The 18,988-nt window shown below is 41.7% G+C and overlaps 1 protein-coding gene across 1 annotated transcript in view; it reads left to right on the forward strand.

The window, feature by feature from the left end:
* The first annotated feature begins 525 nt into the window (after positions 1 to 525).
* Positions 526 to 18,988, forward strand: part of Taf4b (TATA-box binding protein associated factor 4b) — a 103,941-nt gene continuing 85,478 nt past the window's right edge. Inside the window, exons 1-2 of the mRNA XM_051163179.1 lie at positions 526 to 1,189; positions 18,510 to 18,655. Coding sequence (XP_051019136.1) covers positions 847 to 1,189; positions 18,510 to 18,655 — 489 coding nt within the window. The 5' untranslated portion in view covers positions 526 to 846. The remainder of the gene's footprint in view (positions 1,190 to 18,509; positions 18,656 to 18,988) is intronic.

The raw sequence follows: 18,988 nt of genomic DNA on the forward strand, positions 1-18,988 counted from the left end.
TTTAAAACGATAAAATTATACACTATTCTGATTTTCACAATGTCTACTGTAATGAAAATTTTTGTAAGGCTTTCTTTCCAGTGACGCCGAAGAAAAAAATCCAGAAACTGGCACTGAGTTACTGAATTCTGCCTTCTCCAGAATCAGTTCTCCGCACTGTTTTCTTGAGGTTTAACGTCCTAGGAAAGGCAGGAGTAGGTTTTCCGAGGCGCTCCGCCGGGCGGGCGAGCCAGCCAGGGGCGCAGGGGCGCAGTTCAGCCCGCGCAGCCCGCCGCCCGCACGTGATAACTTTCCGGGAACCTGCCCCTGGGCGCTCAGGATTTAGAGGAAGATTCTGAGCCACTCCAGACCCGCCCCTCGTGACGTCACGAGCGCGATTCCTCTCGCGGACCAATCAGAAGGCCGGGTTCCAGGGAAGCCCCGGGCGGCGGGGGCTGCCAGGGCGCGTGCGCACGGGCTCCGCGTGGCTATATAAACATGGCTGGCAGCGCTGCGCCGCTGGCTGTGCGGAGCGTGTGTCGGGGCGAGTGTGGGCTCCGCGGGTCTGGAGGGTTTTGAAATTTCTGGCGGGGAAGCGCAGACTTAAAGCTCCTCGGGTGGGAACTGAAGTGACGCCCCCGAGGGAGCTGCCGATCCGGGCGCTTCTGCCGCGGGACCGGGGCTGAGGCGCGCACGTGTGAGCGCCGCTGAAGAGGGAGTGCCCGGCGGTGTCGCCGCCGGTCGGGCCCGGAGCGCGCGTGTGCCCCGCGCGATGCTGCGGCGCCTGGACTGCGACCGAGTCAGTCGGCTGTCGCCTGCTTCAGTTCCGGGAAGGGCAGCGTCGCTGCCGCTGAGTCCCTGAGGGGGATGCCGGCGGGCCTCACGGAGCCGGCGGGCGGCGCCGCTGCTCCTGTCCTCGCGAGCGCCTCGGGGACCGTGGCCATGGCCCCAGCCGCCGCGCTGCCGGTGCGGGTGGAGAGCACCCCGGTGGCCCTGGGCCCTGTGACTAAGGCTCCTGTCAGTGTCTGCGTGGAGCCAGTGGCGCCCCAGCCCTTGCCATCCCCAGTTGGGACCCTAGTGACAAAAGTGGTTCCCGTCCCTGCCCTCCCCAAACTCGGCAGTCCTAGGCTGCCCGCTCCTCAAATAGTCACCGTGAAAACTCCGGGCACCACGACAATCCAGCTGCCTGCTAATCTGCAGCTTCCTCCAGGTACGTGGAACATCCCTGCTCGCTTGAGGTGACTCGGGGACATGGCAGCGTGTCGTGTTGTCCCGTCCCCCTTAACCTCTCGTAACTGAGGAATTTACCTGTAACTGGGGAATTTGGAGCCAAGAGAGCTCGGAATCTTGACTTTGTAGCAAGCTTGCGGGCAGTGACTTGGCCTTACCATTCATATAACCTCTAGGTTGGTTACTGCATTTCGTCTCTAAGGAAGCGGTCTTTCCATCGAAGTGACACAGTCGGATCTGGAAGAAGCACTTTCAGGATGTCCCTGGTGGCATTGGCTGGCACCTAGATGGGGACATAGGGACTAGCTGGAGTTAATTTTCATGTGGAGTAAGGATCAGGAAAAAGATGTCGTTTAAAAAGAAAGCGTTTGAAAGTGAGGGCAAAGAGGTTTTTACATTTAAGCAAGTTAAAATAAGTTTACTGCAGAAGCGATTACTTTCTTCTTTCTTTCTTTTTCCTATTTGAGATAAGGTCTCCTGTAGTCCAGGGTGGCTTTGAACTCCGATGTGTAGAGGAGGATGCCCTTGAGCTCCTGTTGTCTCCTTCCAAGAGCTAGGATTACTTGTGTGTGTAACTGCACCTGGCCAACTGCTGCCCTCTACACATCTTAGATGTGCAATAAATGTAATTTTAAGTTAGAAGAGTCCTTCCGGTAGAGAACAAGTGCCGGTGTTGACAAATCTGAGCCGTACAACGGTTGTGTGTGATGTGATGTGGGAGTGTTGTGTTAATGAGTCTGCTTTTTATCCATTGGAAGCTTATTATTCTGTTGGACTGTCTTTTATAATTTGCATAAAAGTTTTGCTTTGTGATAATTTACATTTTGACTTTTTGTTTTTTTCCCAGAGGGTTTCTTTGTGTAATAGCCATTGCTGTCCTGGACTCAATTTGTAGACCAGGGTGGCCTTGAACTCACAAAGATCTTCTGCCTCTGCCCCCCGGAAAGCTGGGATTGCAGGCGTGGGCCACCATGATAATTTACATACTGTAAATGTCTGAGGGGTTGTCACTTGTTCCTTAATTGAAAAATATCTTGATTTGGCTTCCATTAAATTTTCTAAGCAGAAAGTATAAATTGAACATGTTGATAGTTAGTGTTAAAAAGAAAAGAAAAGACAGCCAAAGAACCTTAATTAAAGTCGGGCATAGTGGTGCAGCCTTTAATCCCAGCACTCAAGAAGCAGAGGCAAACAGATCTCTGAGTTTGAGCCAGCAGGGTATACAGAGGGAGTCTGGGACAGCCAAAGCTACACAGAGAAACCCTGTCTGGAATATCAGAGAGAAAAAGGGAGGGAGGGATGCCAAAGAAATGGAAACATTAACTGAAAAGATTTCTTTAGTATCTCCTAGCAAAAGGACAGAGGCTTTTTTGGGGGGCGGGGGAGGTGTGTGTAGGATAGTTTTATATCAGCTTCATACAAACTAAAGTCATAGAGAGGAAGAAGCCTCAATTAAGAAAATGCTTATATAAGATCAGGCTGTAGACAAATCTGTAGGGCATTTTCTTAAGTAGTAATTGATGGGAGAGAGCCCAGACCATTCTGGGTGGTGCCATCCCTGGCCTTGTAGTCCTGGGTTCTAAAAGAAAGCAGACTGAACAATCCATGACGAGCAGGTCAGTAAGCAGCATCCTCCATGGCCTCTGCATAAGCTCTTGCCTCCAGATTCCTGCCCTCACTGCTTTTTGTTTGTTTTGGTTTTTCAAGACAGGGCTTCTCACTGTATCCTTGCTTGTCCTGGACTAGTAGACCAGGCTGGCCTCGAACTCACAGAAACCCTCTTGCCCCCGTCCAGGGTTGGGATTAAAGGTTTGTGCCACCATGGCAGGCTCACCCTCACTGCTTTTTATGATGAACTGTTATTTGGAACTGTGAGCAAAAACAAGCAAACAAACAAAAAAACAACCCTTTTCTCCCTAAGTTGCTTTGGTCATGGTGTTTCATCATAGCAATAGTAACCCTTATTAACACTGGGGCTATTGCTGCGTTTGGTTATGGACATCCTGAACATATTATGTTCTGGGAATTTCACAGAAGTCTTTCAGTGTTGTGAGGTACACAAGGTACCTCCACTTGTAAAAACAGTAAATCATTGGATACAGCATTTGACAGTTCTAAGTTGTTCTCCTGCCCACAGTCTTACAAAGTAGTGGCGAATGTGTTTGAGTGGAATTGCTTGCTGCTCTGTTACAGTACACATTCTTGCCTACTCAGTGAAGTCTGCCTGCCCCTCCCCCAGGGGTTTCCTGGCTATCATGGAGCTCAATCTGTAGACCAGGCTGCCTGAACCCAAGGAGCTCTTCTTGCCTCTTTCTCCTTACTGCTGAGGTTAAAGGAGTGCACACTGCCACCCAGCATCATGGAAGTTTTGTAGAAACAATTTTTAAAAAGTATTAAGATAGGAAACATTGTCAAGGGGGAAAGCTTGCTGATAAGTTGTAGCAATTTATTTACTGAGGGCTTGCCATGTAGTCACTGTTAACACATTGTATTTCTCTCCTCATAATGGAAAGAGAGAATAAGGAAAAGATAGGATAGATGAGGGTAAGGTTAGATAATTGCCCAATACCAGGCAAGTTACTCGTAGAATTCAGAGGGGATTCGAATCCAGCTCTATTTAGGTATAAATGTGTACGTATTCTTCATGGAATGCAAGTGCCGAAAGGTGACTTAAAGATTTGTGAGTGTAAACTTGTATTTTCTAAATCAAGAAGCCCAAACTGAAATGGGTTTGAGTTTTATAACAGCAAAGTAAGATCACAGCCTAAGTCTTTATATTATTGAAGAAGCTCTACACAAGGGAGGAGAAACGTTTAAAGGACTTGTGATCACTGTATAAGTCAATAGAATGAAATCACACTGACTAACTGTACATTTTAAATTCTACACAATTCTCATGCACTGATGATTAACAGCTCCTCAAGAATGTGTGTCAGTTCTTTTTTGTTGTTGTTTTGTTTTGTTTTGAGATTGGGTTTCTCTGTGTGACAGCCCTGGCTGGAACTCTCTCTGTAGACCAGACTGACCTTGAACTCACAGAGATCCACCTGCCTCTGCCTCCCAAGTGTTGGCATTAAAGGCATATGCCACCACGCCCTGCTGTGTGTCAGTTCTTAATTTAGTTCTTTCAGAGTTTCCTTTGGATACAACTTGTTTTTTAGAATATGTATACCAGCCAGGTCTGAGAATATACAACCCCTCTAACTGGAGAATTGGGCCTATAATTGCAGTGAGGAAGCTGAGGCTGGGAGGATTACCTCAGGGTTAAGGTCAGCCTTGCCTACTGTGCAGTGAGATCCTGTCTCAAAGCCAGGGGTCTAGGTAGATGGCTGATAAAAGCACTAGACAAACAAGCCTGAATTTGATCCCTTAACACAGTGGTTCTCAACCTTTCTAATGCTTTTACCCTTTAATATAGTTAGTTCCTCAGGGTGTGGTGATCCCAACCATAAAACTATTATTTTGTTGCTACTTTATTAACTGTAATTTTTCTACTCTTCTTAGTCTGGTATACAGGATAATGTGATACCGCCCCCCACGCCCCACCCCGGGGGGGGGGGTCTGGACCCACTGGTTGAGAACGCATGTAAAAAGCTGGATGCAGCGCTATACATTTTAAATATCTACCATCCTAAGGTGAGATCAGAGAAAAGGACAACAAGATGAAGGGAGAGAAATGATTCCCCAAAAGTTAGCCTCTGGCTTCCATGTACACGCTTCTCTCCACACTGAGTAAATCAATCTTGAAACAGAAAGCAAACATGCGTGACTACAGGTTTTTTTGGTGAGTAGGGGCTAAACATAAAAGGTAAAGGGGCATTTATGAGGAAATAAAAGGTTTCTGTCCTCTCTTCAATACTGTCCTCTCTTTAGTACACTCCTTAGGGAAACATGTGGGACAGTTAGGTCCGTGTGGTCGTTCCTGAGTTAGTTTAATGCAGTGTCAGAGGCATTTGTGTGTGTGTGTGTGTGTGTGTGTGTGTGTGTGTGTGTGTGTGTGTGTGTGTCTGTTTGTCTGTGTGTGTCTGTAGTTATCCTCCCAGAGAAAGTCACAGCAGTCCTCAGATTTGCCCTAGTATTGTTCCCAGTCCTCTTCTGTACTTGCACAACTCAGTATTACTGCTTGCTTTTGCTCTAGGTCTGGCTACCCTAAACCTTCCTGCAGCCATAATTCACTCACTTTGTAGTCCAAGCTACCTTTAGCTTCCTTCCCTAGTGCTAGGATTATAGGCATTCTGGGATGACAGCTGTGACCTAACATTCCTAGCTTCTTTGAGTTGTGTGTGTGAGTAGATGTATGTAAAAAAAGTCTTTTATTAAGTTTTTGGCTGCTTTGGGGATTTAATGCAGGGCCTTGTGTATACTAAACAAACAGTCTACCACTTCCCCAGCTTCCTGCTTAATTTTTAAATACCAGCTAGTCTGGTTAGGGTGAGGCATGCCTTTAATAAACCCCAGCACTCAGGAGGCAGAGGTAGGCAGGTCTCTGAGTTTGAGGTCTTGAACTTGTGACCCTCTTGCCTCTGCTTTCAGAGCACTAGGATTACAGGTGTTTTCTCTCATGCCCAGAAAAAGCTTAATTTTTATTTATTATATTTTTTTGGGAGAGGGTTGACCACATGGAAGTCCGAGGACAGCTGGTAAGGGTCAGTTCTCTCCCACCATGCGAGCTCCAGGGCTTAGGCTCCCAGGCTTGGGGGCAAGCTCATTTACCTCCTAAGCCTCTCAGCATCCAAAAAGTTTAAATTTTAATGGCAGTATAATTTATTATTTAATAGTTCCTTTATTACTCATTTAGGTTGGTTGCTTATTATTTTTTATTATTTACTAAAGTGTATTTTTTTGCACTTAGGTTATGTTACACACTATGATTTTTTTGTTGGGGTAGATAACATGGCCAAAAGTGTATTTTGTTATGTATTGATAATTGCAGTATAAGCTGGGTTCAGTGCTGAATACTATGAATACATCAGTAAGTAAGAGAGACAGCAATCCTCTCTTGGAAATCCAATAGGTTTTCTAAATTTCCATAGATTATTTTGGTCTTATTATCTTCTCTAACATTATTATTTTTGAAAAATAATCAGTGCATTCATAACAACAAATATGCAAAGAAATAATCACTTAAAGTGTTATGTGTCTTTTTTTTTTTTAACAGAGCCCTGGTTTTCTTGGACTCACTTTGTAGACCAGGCTAGCCTGGAATTTACAGAGATTTGCCTGCCTCTGCCTCCCAAGTGCTGGGATTAAAGGTGTGCACCACCAACTGTGGCCCTTATGTGTCTACCTTCAAAGGTGAAATTTAATAGAGAAATAAAACCTGCTTTGGCGCGCCGGGGGTGGTGGCACATGTCTTTAATCCCAGCACTCAGGAGGCAGAGGCAGGCGGATCTCTATGAGTTTGAGGTCAGCCTGGTCTACAAAGTGAGTCTAGGATGGCCAAGGCTACACAGAGAGACCCTGTCTCAAAACAAAACTAAACTAAACAAAACAAAAAACAAAAAAACAAAACAAAACAAAAAACAAAAAAAAAAAAAACCAAAAGAAAACAAAACCCTGCTTTGGCAAATCAGGCTCTATTTTGATCAATGAAGGATGCTTAAAACCTAGTGATTTAATTATTATTATTATTTTACTAAACCTAGTGATTTAATTATTATTATTTTTTTACTAAATTAGGAAATGAACATGGGGCAATATAAGTGGCTTTAAACTCTGTGTGGGAAATTATATAAAAAATTAGGATTTTGGCCCATGGCACCTAGAGAAGAATACAGCTTAGACATACATGTATTTACAGAACTAAGTGAGAAAATGTAACTAAGGTAATTTAATATGGTTATAAACCCTGTGTCTTATGGATATCAAAGGGAAACACATTTTGTTTGTGTATCAAGGGCTTGCATTTCTAGTATTCTTTTAGAAGAGTAATGGCTGTGATCTCACTTTCCTAACTCTATGTTATTTGAGAAGAGACTAGAAAGTCACTAGTCAGGTATATTGAATTGTAGCAGTTGAGTTAGAGTTTTTCTGGATCTAGATTTTTATAGATTTGTTCCTCTTTCAGGACACTATTTACAAATGCTGAGAATATGGAGAAATCAAAGTATTTCCGTTCACATCATACTCTGCCATTGAAACACAACAGTTCACAGAGCAAAAAAGTAGATCACTAAATTATATGTGAGGTAGAGAATGAATACTAGTCTGTTTTTGAAATAATATTTATAGAGGAACGGGTAATTTGTTACCCAGTTTTTTTTTTTTTTTTAAGAAAATAGAATATCTTTTTAAAAAACTAGTTAATTAAGTAGTGAATTCATTTTAAATCTCCCTTGTAGTCCCCTTCCTCCTCTCCTCTTGGTTCTACCTGCCCTTCTTCCTCCACTCCTCATCCCCTATTTCTCAGAAAAGGGGAAGTCGCCCCCCTCCAAGCCACCTCCAGCTCATCAAGTCGCATTAGGATTGAGCGCTTCCTTTTCCCCTATGGCCTGGTAAGGCAGTCCGGTTAGGTAGAAGTGATTGAAAAGCGGACAACAGAGTCCTTGTCAGAGACAGCACCCACTCCTCTTACTAGAGGACCCACATGAAGCCCATGCTGCCCATCAGATACATCTGTGTAGGGGACGTAGGTCCAGTCCATGCATGGCCCTTGGTGCTTCAGTCTCTGCAAGCCCTTCTGGGCCCTGGTTAGTTGGCTATGTTGGTCTTCTTGTGGAGCTCCTGTTACCTCCAGATCCTTTTATCCTTTCCCCCACTTTTCCACTAGACTCCCTATGCTTAGCCCAATGTTTGGCTTTGAGTCTCAGTGTCTGTTTCCAACCGATGCTGGGTGGAACCTCAGAGGGAAACTCTGATGGGCTCCTGTCTGGGAGTACAGCGGAGTATCCTTAATAGTGTCAGTGGTTGGCTCTCTCACATGGGTGGGTCTCAGGCTGCCCCAGGCATTCGTTGATTGGTTGGACATTCCCTCAATTCTGCTCTATGTTCTCCCTCCACTAGGAATCTTGTCTAGTTAGAGCGTATCCTCTACAGTCTCTATGACCCCCAGTACTAGGAATCTCAGCTAGAGTCACCCCCATATCTTTTCAGAAGCCTACCCTGTTTTAGGTCTCTAGCTTGTCACAGAGATGCCCCTGGCCATGGGTTCCCTTCGCTCTGCAAACCCTAAGCCCTCCTGCCTTACCCCCACTCCTCAGGTCTGGTCTCCACCCTCATTTTTCTCTGCTCCCTCTCCTACCTTGTTCCCTCTCTTCACGAACTACCGCTGCCGCTTTAGAAAGTAGAATCTCTTTCATTCCTTGACAGTTTTGTACATGTAAACAGTGTGTCTTCATCATATTCACCCCAGCTACCCATTCCACTCCCCTAGGCACCCCAACGTGCCCACTCCGCCATTCATGTCATTTTTTTTTTTTAAGCTAACACGATTGAGTTCAGTTAATGCTACCCATTGGAATGATCTTGTTTAGCTTTATCCTGAGCAGTTTTTGGGTAGATAACCTGTGCTGATTGCCATTTTCTGACTCATATTCTTTTCATTCCCTCTTCCTTGGTGTTCTCTGAGCTTGGCAGGGGTTGATAATGGATGTTCCATTTAGGACTGAGTACTCAGTAGTCACTTACTCATCACTTTGATCAGTTATGAGTCTGCATTAACTGCTGACCACTGCTGAGAGAAGCTGTTTTGACCAAAGTTGAAGACAGCCCAATCTATGTGTGTAAACATATATTTAGAGGAGTTTGAAATTTGTCTGTTAAAAAAAGATAGCGGTAGTAGGGTGCCTTACCTTAAGGCCTATAGCCTTCCGAGATATGGGTTTGACCAGTTTACAACTCCAGGCATCAATTCCCTTTTGTGGAACTGGCCTGACATCCAATCCGGAAGTAGTTTACTTTCATAACTGTCATGTCACTATTGCAGTGGTGCCCATCTTGTCTCATGTGTGGTTTGTTTATCACCATTAATGCCTGTTCTTCCCCATGGCCTGCCATAGTACCTTCTAGCATGGAAGATCTTGTCAGGGCAGTTCTAGCTTGGTTTATCTATGTCTTGTAACCAAAGTGTGGAGTGTCTTCAGCAATAGTGTCTTACCATTTTGTTCTCATGGGCTAATGAGTAATGGTAATTACATGTGTTGTTTTGAGGGCCTCTGGGACCTTCATGTCCTAAATGCCTACTATATCTAGCTTGGCATCGCTTTTTGCAACTCCAGCCATTTTCCATTATGATTCTTTAAAGATGTTTTGTACGCCTTTAGGATGAGATTCTACCCCTTCTTCTACTCTCACAACCATACTCTTTTTTATATCTCATAATTCTTTATTATTTTATCTTTGTCCTTGGATTGTTACAGTTTTTCCACCTTGTCTTCAAACTTGGATATTCCATTCTTTACTTGATCTATTCTATTGCTGAGACTTTCCACAGAATTTTTTATTTGACTTTATTTCTAGCATTTCAGGTTGGTTTGCTTTTCCCTTAAATATTTGTTGAAATCTTCTTTCACACCATCCATCCTTTCCTTATTTATTTGGTCATGTCTGTCTTTGAACTTACTTCTAAGCATTGTTGTGAGTTCTTTGAGGTTTTATCTGACTGACACTCGTTAGATGTCTTTGCTAAGGAATGTGAATTTTTAAAAGAGCTTTGTTGTGTTGGCTTTTTGTGGGTTTGTTGTTGTTGTTTTGTTTTAGCGACAGAGTTTCTTTGTGTAACAGTCCTGGCTGTTCTGGACTCACTCAGAAGACCAGGCTGGCCTGAAACTCACAGAGATCTGCCTGCCTCTGCCTCCCTAGTGCTGGGATTAAAGGTGTGTGCCACCATACCCAGCATCTATTTCTTTCAACTATATGCTTTTAGTTCAAGTAAATGTTAGTTTAGTTTGCAGTGTTTTGGGGTTAGTAGCCAAGAGTGAGTAGTTCAGAAAATAATTCCTCAGATCAGGGGCCTCAGGGGGCCTGGCGTAAGCTCTACTTCATTTCTGGGGTATGAATTTAATTGGGAAAGCATACATAACTGCTTGATAGTACCATTATGCAATCGTTATACTTGGCAATTAATAATAGCAGCCACTTTGACTTTACTTATTTTTGGAAGACAAACAACCAAAGATAGTATCCGGTATACTCAGATATCTGTTACTACAATTAAGAGTGGGATGGATAAGGATAAAAATGAAGTATTTAATGGACTTTGAAAAGACAGAGTAAGTATTAGATCAACTTTGAAGAGAGAGATGGAAGTGAATAAAATAGCTAGGAAGGGGAAGCAGCAGTAGTTGGGAGACTATTAAGATCCCCAGATTAGCCAGGAGTGGTGGCTCATGTCTTTAATCCCAGCACTCGGGAGGCAGAGGCAGGTGGATTGCTTTGAGTTCGAGGCCAGCCTGGTCTACAAAAGCAAGTCCAGGACAGCCAGGACTATTACACAGAGAAACCCTGTCTCAAAAAAACAAAGAAAGAAGAAGATCCCCATATTTGGGGGTTGGAGAGATATTCCATCAGTTAAGAGTCCTTGTTATTGCAGAGGACCTGGGCTCAATTTTTAGCTCTTGCTCACAGTTATCCATAATTCCAGTTCCAGGGGATCTGATACCTTCTTACTTCAACAAGTACCAGTCATGCACAAAGTGCATGTACATATATGCAAGCAAATCATTCATGCACATAAAATAGAATAAATAAATCTTTAAAAAGATCCACAAGCCGGGCGTGGTGGCGCACGCCTTTAATCCCAGCACTCGGGAGGCAGAGGCAGGCGGATTGATGTGAGTTCGAGGCCAGCCTGGTCTACAAAGTGAGTCCAGGACAGCCAAGGCTACACAGAGAAACCCTGTCTCGAAAAACCAAAAAAAATAAATAAATAAATAAATAAATAAATAAATAAAAAATAAAAAAGATCCACAGAGTTTAGAAATTGTTATGGCTATAAGGGGTTATCATTTGGAAGTAAAAAAGATGAGAATGAGAGAAAAAAACCGTAAGAATTAGAGGAAGACTATAAGGTGTGGTTGAAGAGTGTAGTAAATAAAAAAGACATAGTAAAGTGTAGGGAAATGCAAACAACAGTTTTAAAATGGAACTGAATAATATACAAACAACACATGATGCACACACTCATGCGAGCATGTGCGCACGCACGCGCTCTCACACACACACACACACACACACACACACGCAAGTAGAAAATAAGAAATAAAAAAGAATACTTTAGGAACCAATTGCTGGCACAGCTGCACTGGATTGAACGTGAAGTTCTTTGGTCCCTCTGGATGCCTGGGTTGAAAGTAGGAGAGGCAAAGGATTGGATCGTTGTCTTCTGCAGCCTCAGGAGTTTTGGGGCTCTGGTCTGTGTAGGAGGAGAGGTTGTAAATCTTTTTCTAGTAGTTATGGACTCCTGCACTCCATTTTGGCCTTTGTGATCCTTTAGGTCTGGTGTACATCTGGTTGTTGTATTGCTTGCTGCCTATTTTATATAGAATGAGTAAGCAGGGCTACCCAACCTTTTGTAAGTAGAAAAAATACATCTTAGTTACTAGAAGGGGCTACAGTTCAATTTCCTTTATATATTTTTTGTTTGTTTTTAGCTTTTTTTCTTTCTTTCTTTTTTTCCGTCCTTCCTTCATTCCTTTCTCTCATTTTGGTTTTCCAAGACAGGGTTTCTCTGTATTATCCTGGCAGTCCTGGACTCACGCTGTAGACCAGGCTGGTTTCAAACTCAGAGATCCTTCTGCCTCTGCCTCCCAGAGTGCTGGGATTAAAGGTGTTTGCCACCATGCCCGGCTTGCCATTTTTAAAATAATAATAATAATAATAAAATAATAATAATAATAATAATAATAATAATAATAATAATAATAATAATAATAATAATAATAATAATAATGTGCTCTGTCTGCACATACACCTGCAGGCCAGAAGAGGGCATCATATCACATTATAGATGGTTGTGAGCCACCATGTGGTTGCTAGGAACTGAACTCAGGACCTCTGGAAGAGCAGTCAGTGATCCTAACCTCTCTGGAGCTATCTCTCCAGCCTGTCATTTATATATTTAAGTAATTTTTACTAGGTTTGGGTTGTTTATTGGAACTTGGCCTTTTCGTGTGTCTTCTCACTTAATCTCTTTAATAGTCACGCAAAGTAGGTATTATATTTCCCAATCCAAGAACATCAGAACATTTTCCCATTTATTTGGATATTTTATTTTCCATAATATTTTTTAGTTTTACTTACATATTTTATAGTTTTATACTTACTTTCTTAATTTTGTTTGAGTAGGGAGTTAGTTGTTTTTCAAGTCATGGTCTCAAATCTCCAGCTGGCCTGTATTACCTGGAGTTGAAAACAACCAAGTGCTGGCATTAAAAGTGTGCACTACCACTCCCAGCTTCTCAAGTATATTGTTTTTGATGCTTTTGTAAATTGTTAATTTCATTTAGTTGTTCACTGTAAATGTCAAAAAATGTTTTGTTTGTTTTGCTTGTCTATTGATTGTGCTTTCTTCCTGCCTTGCAGAACTTAATAGATCTACTGGATTCTTAGGAAATTTGCTAGAATTTTCTATATATATGAACATGTTGTGCTGGGCATGGTGGGCAAGGTTTCTCCGGGTAGCTTTGGCTGTCCTGGGCTTGCTCTGTAGACTAGGCTGGCCTCAAACTCACAGCGATCCACCTACCTCTACCTCCCAAGTGCTGGGATTACAGGCGTGTGCCACCATGCCCAGCCCAAATTCATCATCTCCAACACCTTTTCCTGGTACTAGCTCAGAGGTTTTTTGTCTTTCACTATGAGTGTGATGTTAGCTATGGTTTTTGTTTGTTTGTTTATTTGTTTTTAGATCTTTTATAGATTGAAGAAATGTCTATCTTGTTGAATATTTTTATTTGAAAGAAAAAGAAATTAAAGGACTGGAGCGATGGCTTAAACAGTTCAGAACTTGTACCGCTTTTGCAGGGTCCTAAGTTCAGTTCTCAGCACATACATTGGGAGGCTTGTCCACTTCCAATGCATCTGCTGCTCTGCTCTGGACACCTTGGGTGCCTGCACTCATGTGCAATACTCCCCTCATATATATGTGTGTTTATAAATATATACATGTGTTTATAAATATATACATGTATATATACACACACACATATGTATGTATGTATAATATATAACGAAAAATAATAAATCTTTTTAAAAAAGGCATTGAGCCATGCCCAGTGGCACACACCTATAATCCCAGCACTCAGGGAGGGAGAGACAGGCAGATCTCTGTTGAGTTCAAGGCCAGCCTGGTCTAAAAATCCAGTCCAGGACAGCCAGGGCTACACAGAGAAACCCTGTCTTGGAAAAGCAAAACCAAAACAAAACCAAAAAAGAAAAAGACAATGGACTTTGTCAAATGCTTGTTATGCTTCTGCTTGATAGGATCATAATAGTTTTTGTGTTTAGTTTTGTTTTTGGTTTTTCTGTTGGTAGGGTATTTTATTTAATGTTCAGTTACTGAACCACACTTTGAGATAATATCTGGTCCTTGTGTTTGATACTAGATTCAGCTTGCTGATAATTGATTGGGAATTTTAGTGTGCATGGTTTAAAAGGGTTTATAATTTGTTGTGATCTCTTTGCCTGTTTTTGTATAGCTAATACTGACCTGACAAAATAAGTTAAATGTTATTTATTTGAAAATGTCAAGTTTTCAGCATTATTTCCCTCCTTCGGTGTTCGGTAGAGTTGACCAATAGAGCCAGTTAAACTTGGGCTTATTGTATGAATGCTTTTTTGATTTGTTTTTTTTTTTTTTTAAGACATATTCAAGTTGTTTATTTCTTCATGATAAAGTTCAGTACTTTGTATTTCTATGAATTTGTCTCTTTCATTTATAAATTTATCTGGTTTACTGATTTACAGTTGTTTAGTATTTTACCTCTGTGATTTGCTCATAAACAAACAGGATGCTTGCTGAACAACCATTGTTCTTGGCTATGAGGTTAAAGTGGGAAGAATAATAAGGCCATACTATGGGTGCTGAGGGCAAATTGGAGGTACTGCTGCCTTCGTCATTCCACATGTCACTGGTTTTTGAGGTGTTGGTTTGTTTGTTGCCTACGATGTCAGGTTTTTTGTTTTGTTTTTGTTTTTATTTTGAGACAAGGTCTTTATAATAATAGCTGTCCTGGAACTCACAGAGATCCTTCTGCCTCTGCCTCCTAATCTTATTAAAGGCCCATGCTACCAATTCTGCACATTTGTCAGTTTTGATAGTCTTTTCAAAGAGCCAAGTTTTTGGCTCATTAATTTTTCTCAATTATTTCTCTGTTTCATATTTATCTTTGATGTAATCTTGTTTTTGGTTTTAGTTTGTTCTGCTTCCAGTGCCAAAAGATTATGGGATATTAATGGTTTGAGTCTGTCTCTCTGTCTCTGTCTCTCTGTTTTTCCAGACAGAGTTTCTCTGTGTAGCCTGAGTGTTGGGATTAAAGGTGTGTGCCACCTATGCCCAGCTCTGGTTTTTATATCTTTTTAAGATAGATATTTATAGCTATGAATTTTCTTGTTAACATCACATTGACTACACCCCATAAGTCTTGCTAGTTTGCATTTTCATTGTCATTTATCTCTGTATGTTTTCCAATTTCCTTTATGATTTCTTAAATTGATCTATTGGTTTCTGAATGTATTGCTTAATATCTGTATATGTGAAAATTTATCAACCCCTTTCCTGTTATTTCTACTTTCATATAGTTGGACTCAGCACATTTATGATTTCAGTACTTTTAAATTTATTAGGGCTTGTTCTGTGTACTAATGTAAATGTTGTTTTTGGTTTTAGATTTTATTATTATTTATTTTTTAATTATGTGTTTATGTGTTTGTCTGTATGGATGTGTGCCCGTGAGTGCAGGTGCTCTAAGAGTTTAGATCCCCTGGAGCTAGAGTTAGAGGTGACTGTGAGTCTTATGTGGGTGCCTCAGGCTGCTAATGATCTCAGGGTCTTTTGAAAGAGCAACAGCATTCTTAACCTCTGAGTCATCTTTCCAGCACCCCCTACTCCCGTGTAGTACTGATTGGCCTAGAATTTGCTTAAGTAAGCCAGGCTGACCTTGAGTTTGCAGTGATTTAGCCCTATCTTCCTGGGTGCTGCGATTACCAAATACCATCACACCCAGTTTGAACAGTCCATGTTTAAATTTTTTTCTCTGTACATTTAAATAAAAATATTTTAAAAATTTTAAATTTTATGTACATTAGTATTCTGCCTGAGGATATGTCTGTGTGAGGGTGTCAGGTCCCCTAGAACTGGATTTACAGAAAGTTGTGTGCTGCCATGTGGGTGCTAGGAATTGAACTTGTGTCTTTTGGAAGAGCTTCCAATGCTTTTAACCATCACTTCAGCCCCCTTAAGTAAAAATCTTACTGTGTGATAAAATATTCTCTGAAAGTGTACTAAGTTTACTTGATTTACACTTATTTTTAAGTCTTGGCCTTCCTAGCCGGGCATGGTGGCGCACACCTTTAATCCCAGCACTTGGGAGGCAGAGGCAGGTGGATCACTGGGAGTGAGGCCAGCCTGGTCTACAAAGCAAGTCCAGGACAGCCAAGGCTACACAGAGAACGCTGCCTCGAAAAAGAATCTTGGCCTCCCCTCCTGGTCTCCTGTGAGTTTTTGATGGTGTTCCTAGGCATTGCTTGTCCATAGTGTAAATGCTCTATTTTCATTGGCATTGCCTCCCTTGATCTGTCTAATTCTTTTAGTAAAAATGGAGTTTTTTTGTTTTTGCTTCTGTTTGTTTTTGTTTTTGTTTTTTTCCTGCCTCCTGAGTGCGGGGATTATGCCTACCTGAAAATGGAGATTTTACAAGGTTGAACTATTTTTCTTGTCATTTACAGTTTTTCTTTATATATTTTAGGCTCTGTAGTTTTTTTTTTTCCTGTGATAGAATCCAGTAGTTGTTTCTGGATTCTTGACCTCTTATTTAAGGACTGAAATAAAGGTGGTATGCGCACAGGTTGCAAAGTAACAAGGAAACTTTTTTCTAAAGCAAAGTCATAGTATATGCATCAGAAATCAATAATGATAGCTGGCCATATCATTGAGAATATATTAAGGACTTTTGGGATTTCCTTTTGAGAAGGGAAGGTTTGGTTGTTAAGGGACTTAGTTTGGTTTTGATTGACAAGTTTGGACTATGTAAGCCTTTGCTCAGTGTGCATATCCCATCCTTTAATGAATGTCTTAATTAGAATTTCTGTTGCTGTGGTGAAACACCATGACCCAAAAGCAAGTTGGGGAAGAAAGGGTTTATTCAGCTTACACTCCTACATTGCCGTTCTTTATAAAAAGAAGTCAGGACAGGAACTCAAGCAGGGCAGGAACCTGGAGGCAGGAGCTGATGCAGAGGCCATGGTACTGCTTACTGGCTTGCTCTCCATGTGTTGCTCAGCCTGACTTCTTACAGATCCCAGGACCACCAGCCCAGGGATGGCAACAAACACAAAGGGTTGGACTCTCATTGAAAACATGCCTTACAGGCTCGCTTACAGCACCATCTTATGGAGGCATTTTCTTAATTGAAGTTTTCTCCTTTCAGATGACTTTAGCTTGTGTAAAGTTGACATAAAAATATTCAGCACAGCAGGGCACAGTGGTGCACACCTGTATTCCCAGCATTTGGGGAGGCAGACGCAGGTGGAGCTCTGTGAGTTCCAGGGTATCCTGGTTTACAAATCGAGTCCAAGACAGACAAGGCTACGTTGAGAAAAACCCTTTCTCGAAAAACCAAAACTAAAAACTAAACCAACAACAACCTGCCCCCCCACACCAACAAAACAAAGCAAAACAAAACAAATTATTTAGCCCAATGAATCTACTTTTAATTATATACACACCCAATTTCGCGTAGGCATAGGCAGGTAAATAGGGGATTCTTTAGAGTTCACTCGAAACATAGTTTGCTTTATTGTGTATGTGCCTAAAACTAGTTAAGATTGGGTTAGTCCCTACCTTTCATACCATATATGTTCTAAAACATGTCTATGTATGTTTCATGATACCATTGCCTGGCTAAGTGGATTTATTTTTGTATATCATAATATTTTAATAAAAATTTAGCATTTGGGGGGATCAGTTCATCTAAAGAGATACTTAGGGGGGCTAGCCTGTCACACACTTCTCTTTGAGTGACATTGTTACTATCGGAGCAGGATACTGTGTAGACCTGAGATACTGTTGTCTTCCCCACAGAAGATGGAGATATACCTTGTAAAAGAGCTGGAGTTAAGTCCTTGGAGTCTAACAATTCTTAGTGTGGCAGCTGAGGGATTGCACTAGGGAGTGGGAATTCTGGGAAGGAAAAGTACGTTATCTTATGGTGAACCTGTCTCTTACCAGATCCTTAATCCAGCCATTGGAATTAACTTAACTGTTACGGGACAATGGAATGTCTTTACGTAAGATAGATTCCTTTGCTTGTTTTTCAAGACAGTTTCTTGGTTGTCCTAAAACTCTCTTTGTAGACAAGGCTGGCTTCGAACTCACAGAGTTATGCCAGCTTCTGCCTCCGAGTTCTGGGATTACCATGCCCATCGCTAGATTCCAGTTTTTACTATAACAGTGTCAGGCTCAGAATGCTTTGAATTTGGGAGCATATTGAATGATGTCATAGTTTCAGGGTAAAGATGGTCTGGGAAAGCCTATGGGTGCTGGGAGCAGAATGCCAGTCCTCTCGAAGAAGAGCACATACTCTGAGACATTTCCCCAGCCCCCTGTGCATCTTTATATAGTATTGTAGTGCCAGTATCACTAAGGAAAAGCACTTTGCCTACTTTGAGAGCATCTGCTTAGATTTAAATTTTTTGTTTCCCCAAGACAGGGTTTCTTGGCTGTCCTGGGCTCACTTTGTAGACCAGGTTGGCCTTGAACTCACAGTGATCCGCCTGCCTCTGTGTCCTAAGTACTGGGATTAAAGGCGTGCACCACCACCGCCCAGCTGATTTTAAAATATTTTGGTTAGCTCTTTTTTTTTTTTTTTTTAAGTCAGGTTCTTACTGTGTACTGCCATTTGGTCTTGAGCCTGAATTCCTTTGGGTCAGCTTCCTAGTCTTAGAATTACAGGTATGTGTTGCACTTCATCTTAAATAGCTTTGAATTAAGATATTTTACCATTTTATGGTAATTAGTGAACATGAAGCTGATTATATATTAAGCATTTATTCCAAACATTTCCCAGTGTTGAAACAAAAATATGTGATGCTTGTGTTTTATTTATCAGCTTCAGAGTCAACAGTTGTTTTTCTTTTAATTATAGGTACAGTTTTGATCAAAAGTAACAGTGGTCAGTTGATGCTGTTATCTCCTCAGCAAGCTGTAACAGGAGCCAAGACCACAAGTAACTTAACTCCAAGGCCAGCATTACCAGCAAACCCTCAAACAGTCAAGATCTGTACGGTGCCGGTAATCTACCTTAATCTACTTGGTTTTCAGCCACTGTCTTCATATAAACATGTACATGTTTGCCAATAAAATTTTAAGATGATTTTGCTCAACTTTAAAATTAAGTGCCAATTTAGTTTTTTGATACTTGGTAATTCTAAAATAATGAAAGTTGTACCTTCATACTCAGTGATTTTTATTGTCCTTAAAGGAAATGTTCAAAGGGGGCAATGTGCCTCTGCTGAAAGAAAATAAGAGATGTTTTGGGATATGTGTGTGGCTGTGTGCCTGCATGTGTGTTCCTGTGCGTATGCAATATGTGTGTGGCTGTGTGCCTGCATGTGTGTTCCTGTG

The sequence above is a fragment of the Acomys russatus genome, chromosome 20 (genome assembly GCF_903995435.1).
Source record: "Acomys russatus chromosome 20, mAcoRus1.1, whole genome shotgun sequence".
NCBI classification, from domain to species: Eukaryota; Metazoa; Chordata; class Mammalia; order Rodentia; family Muridae; genus Acomys; species Acomys russatus.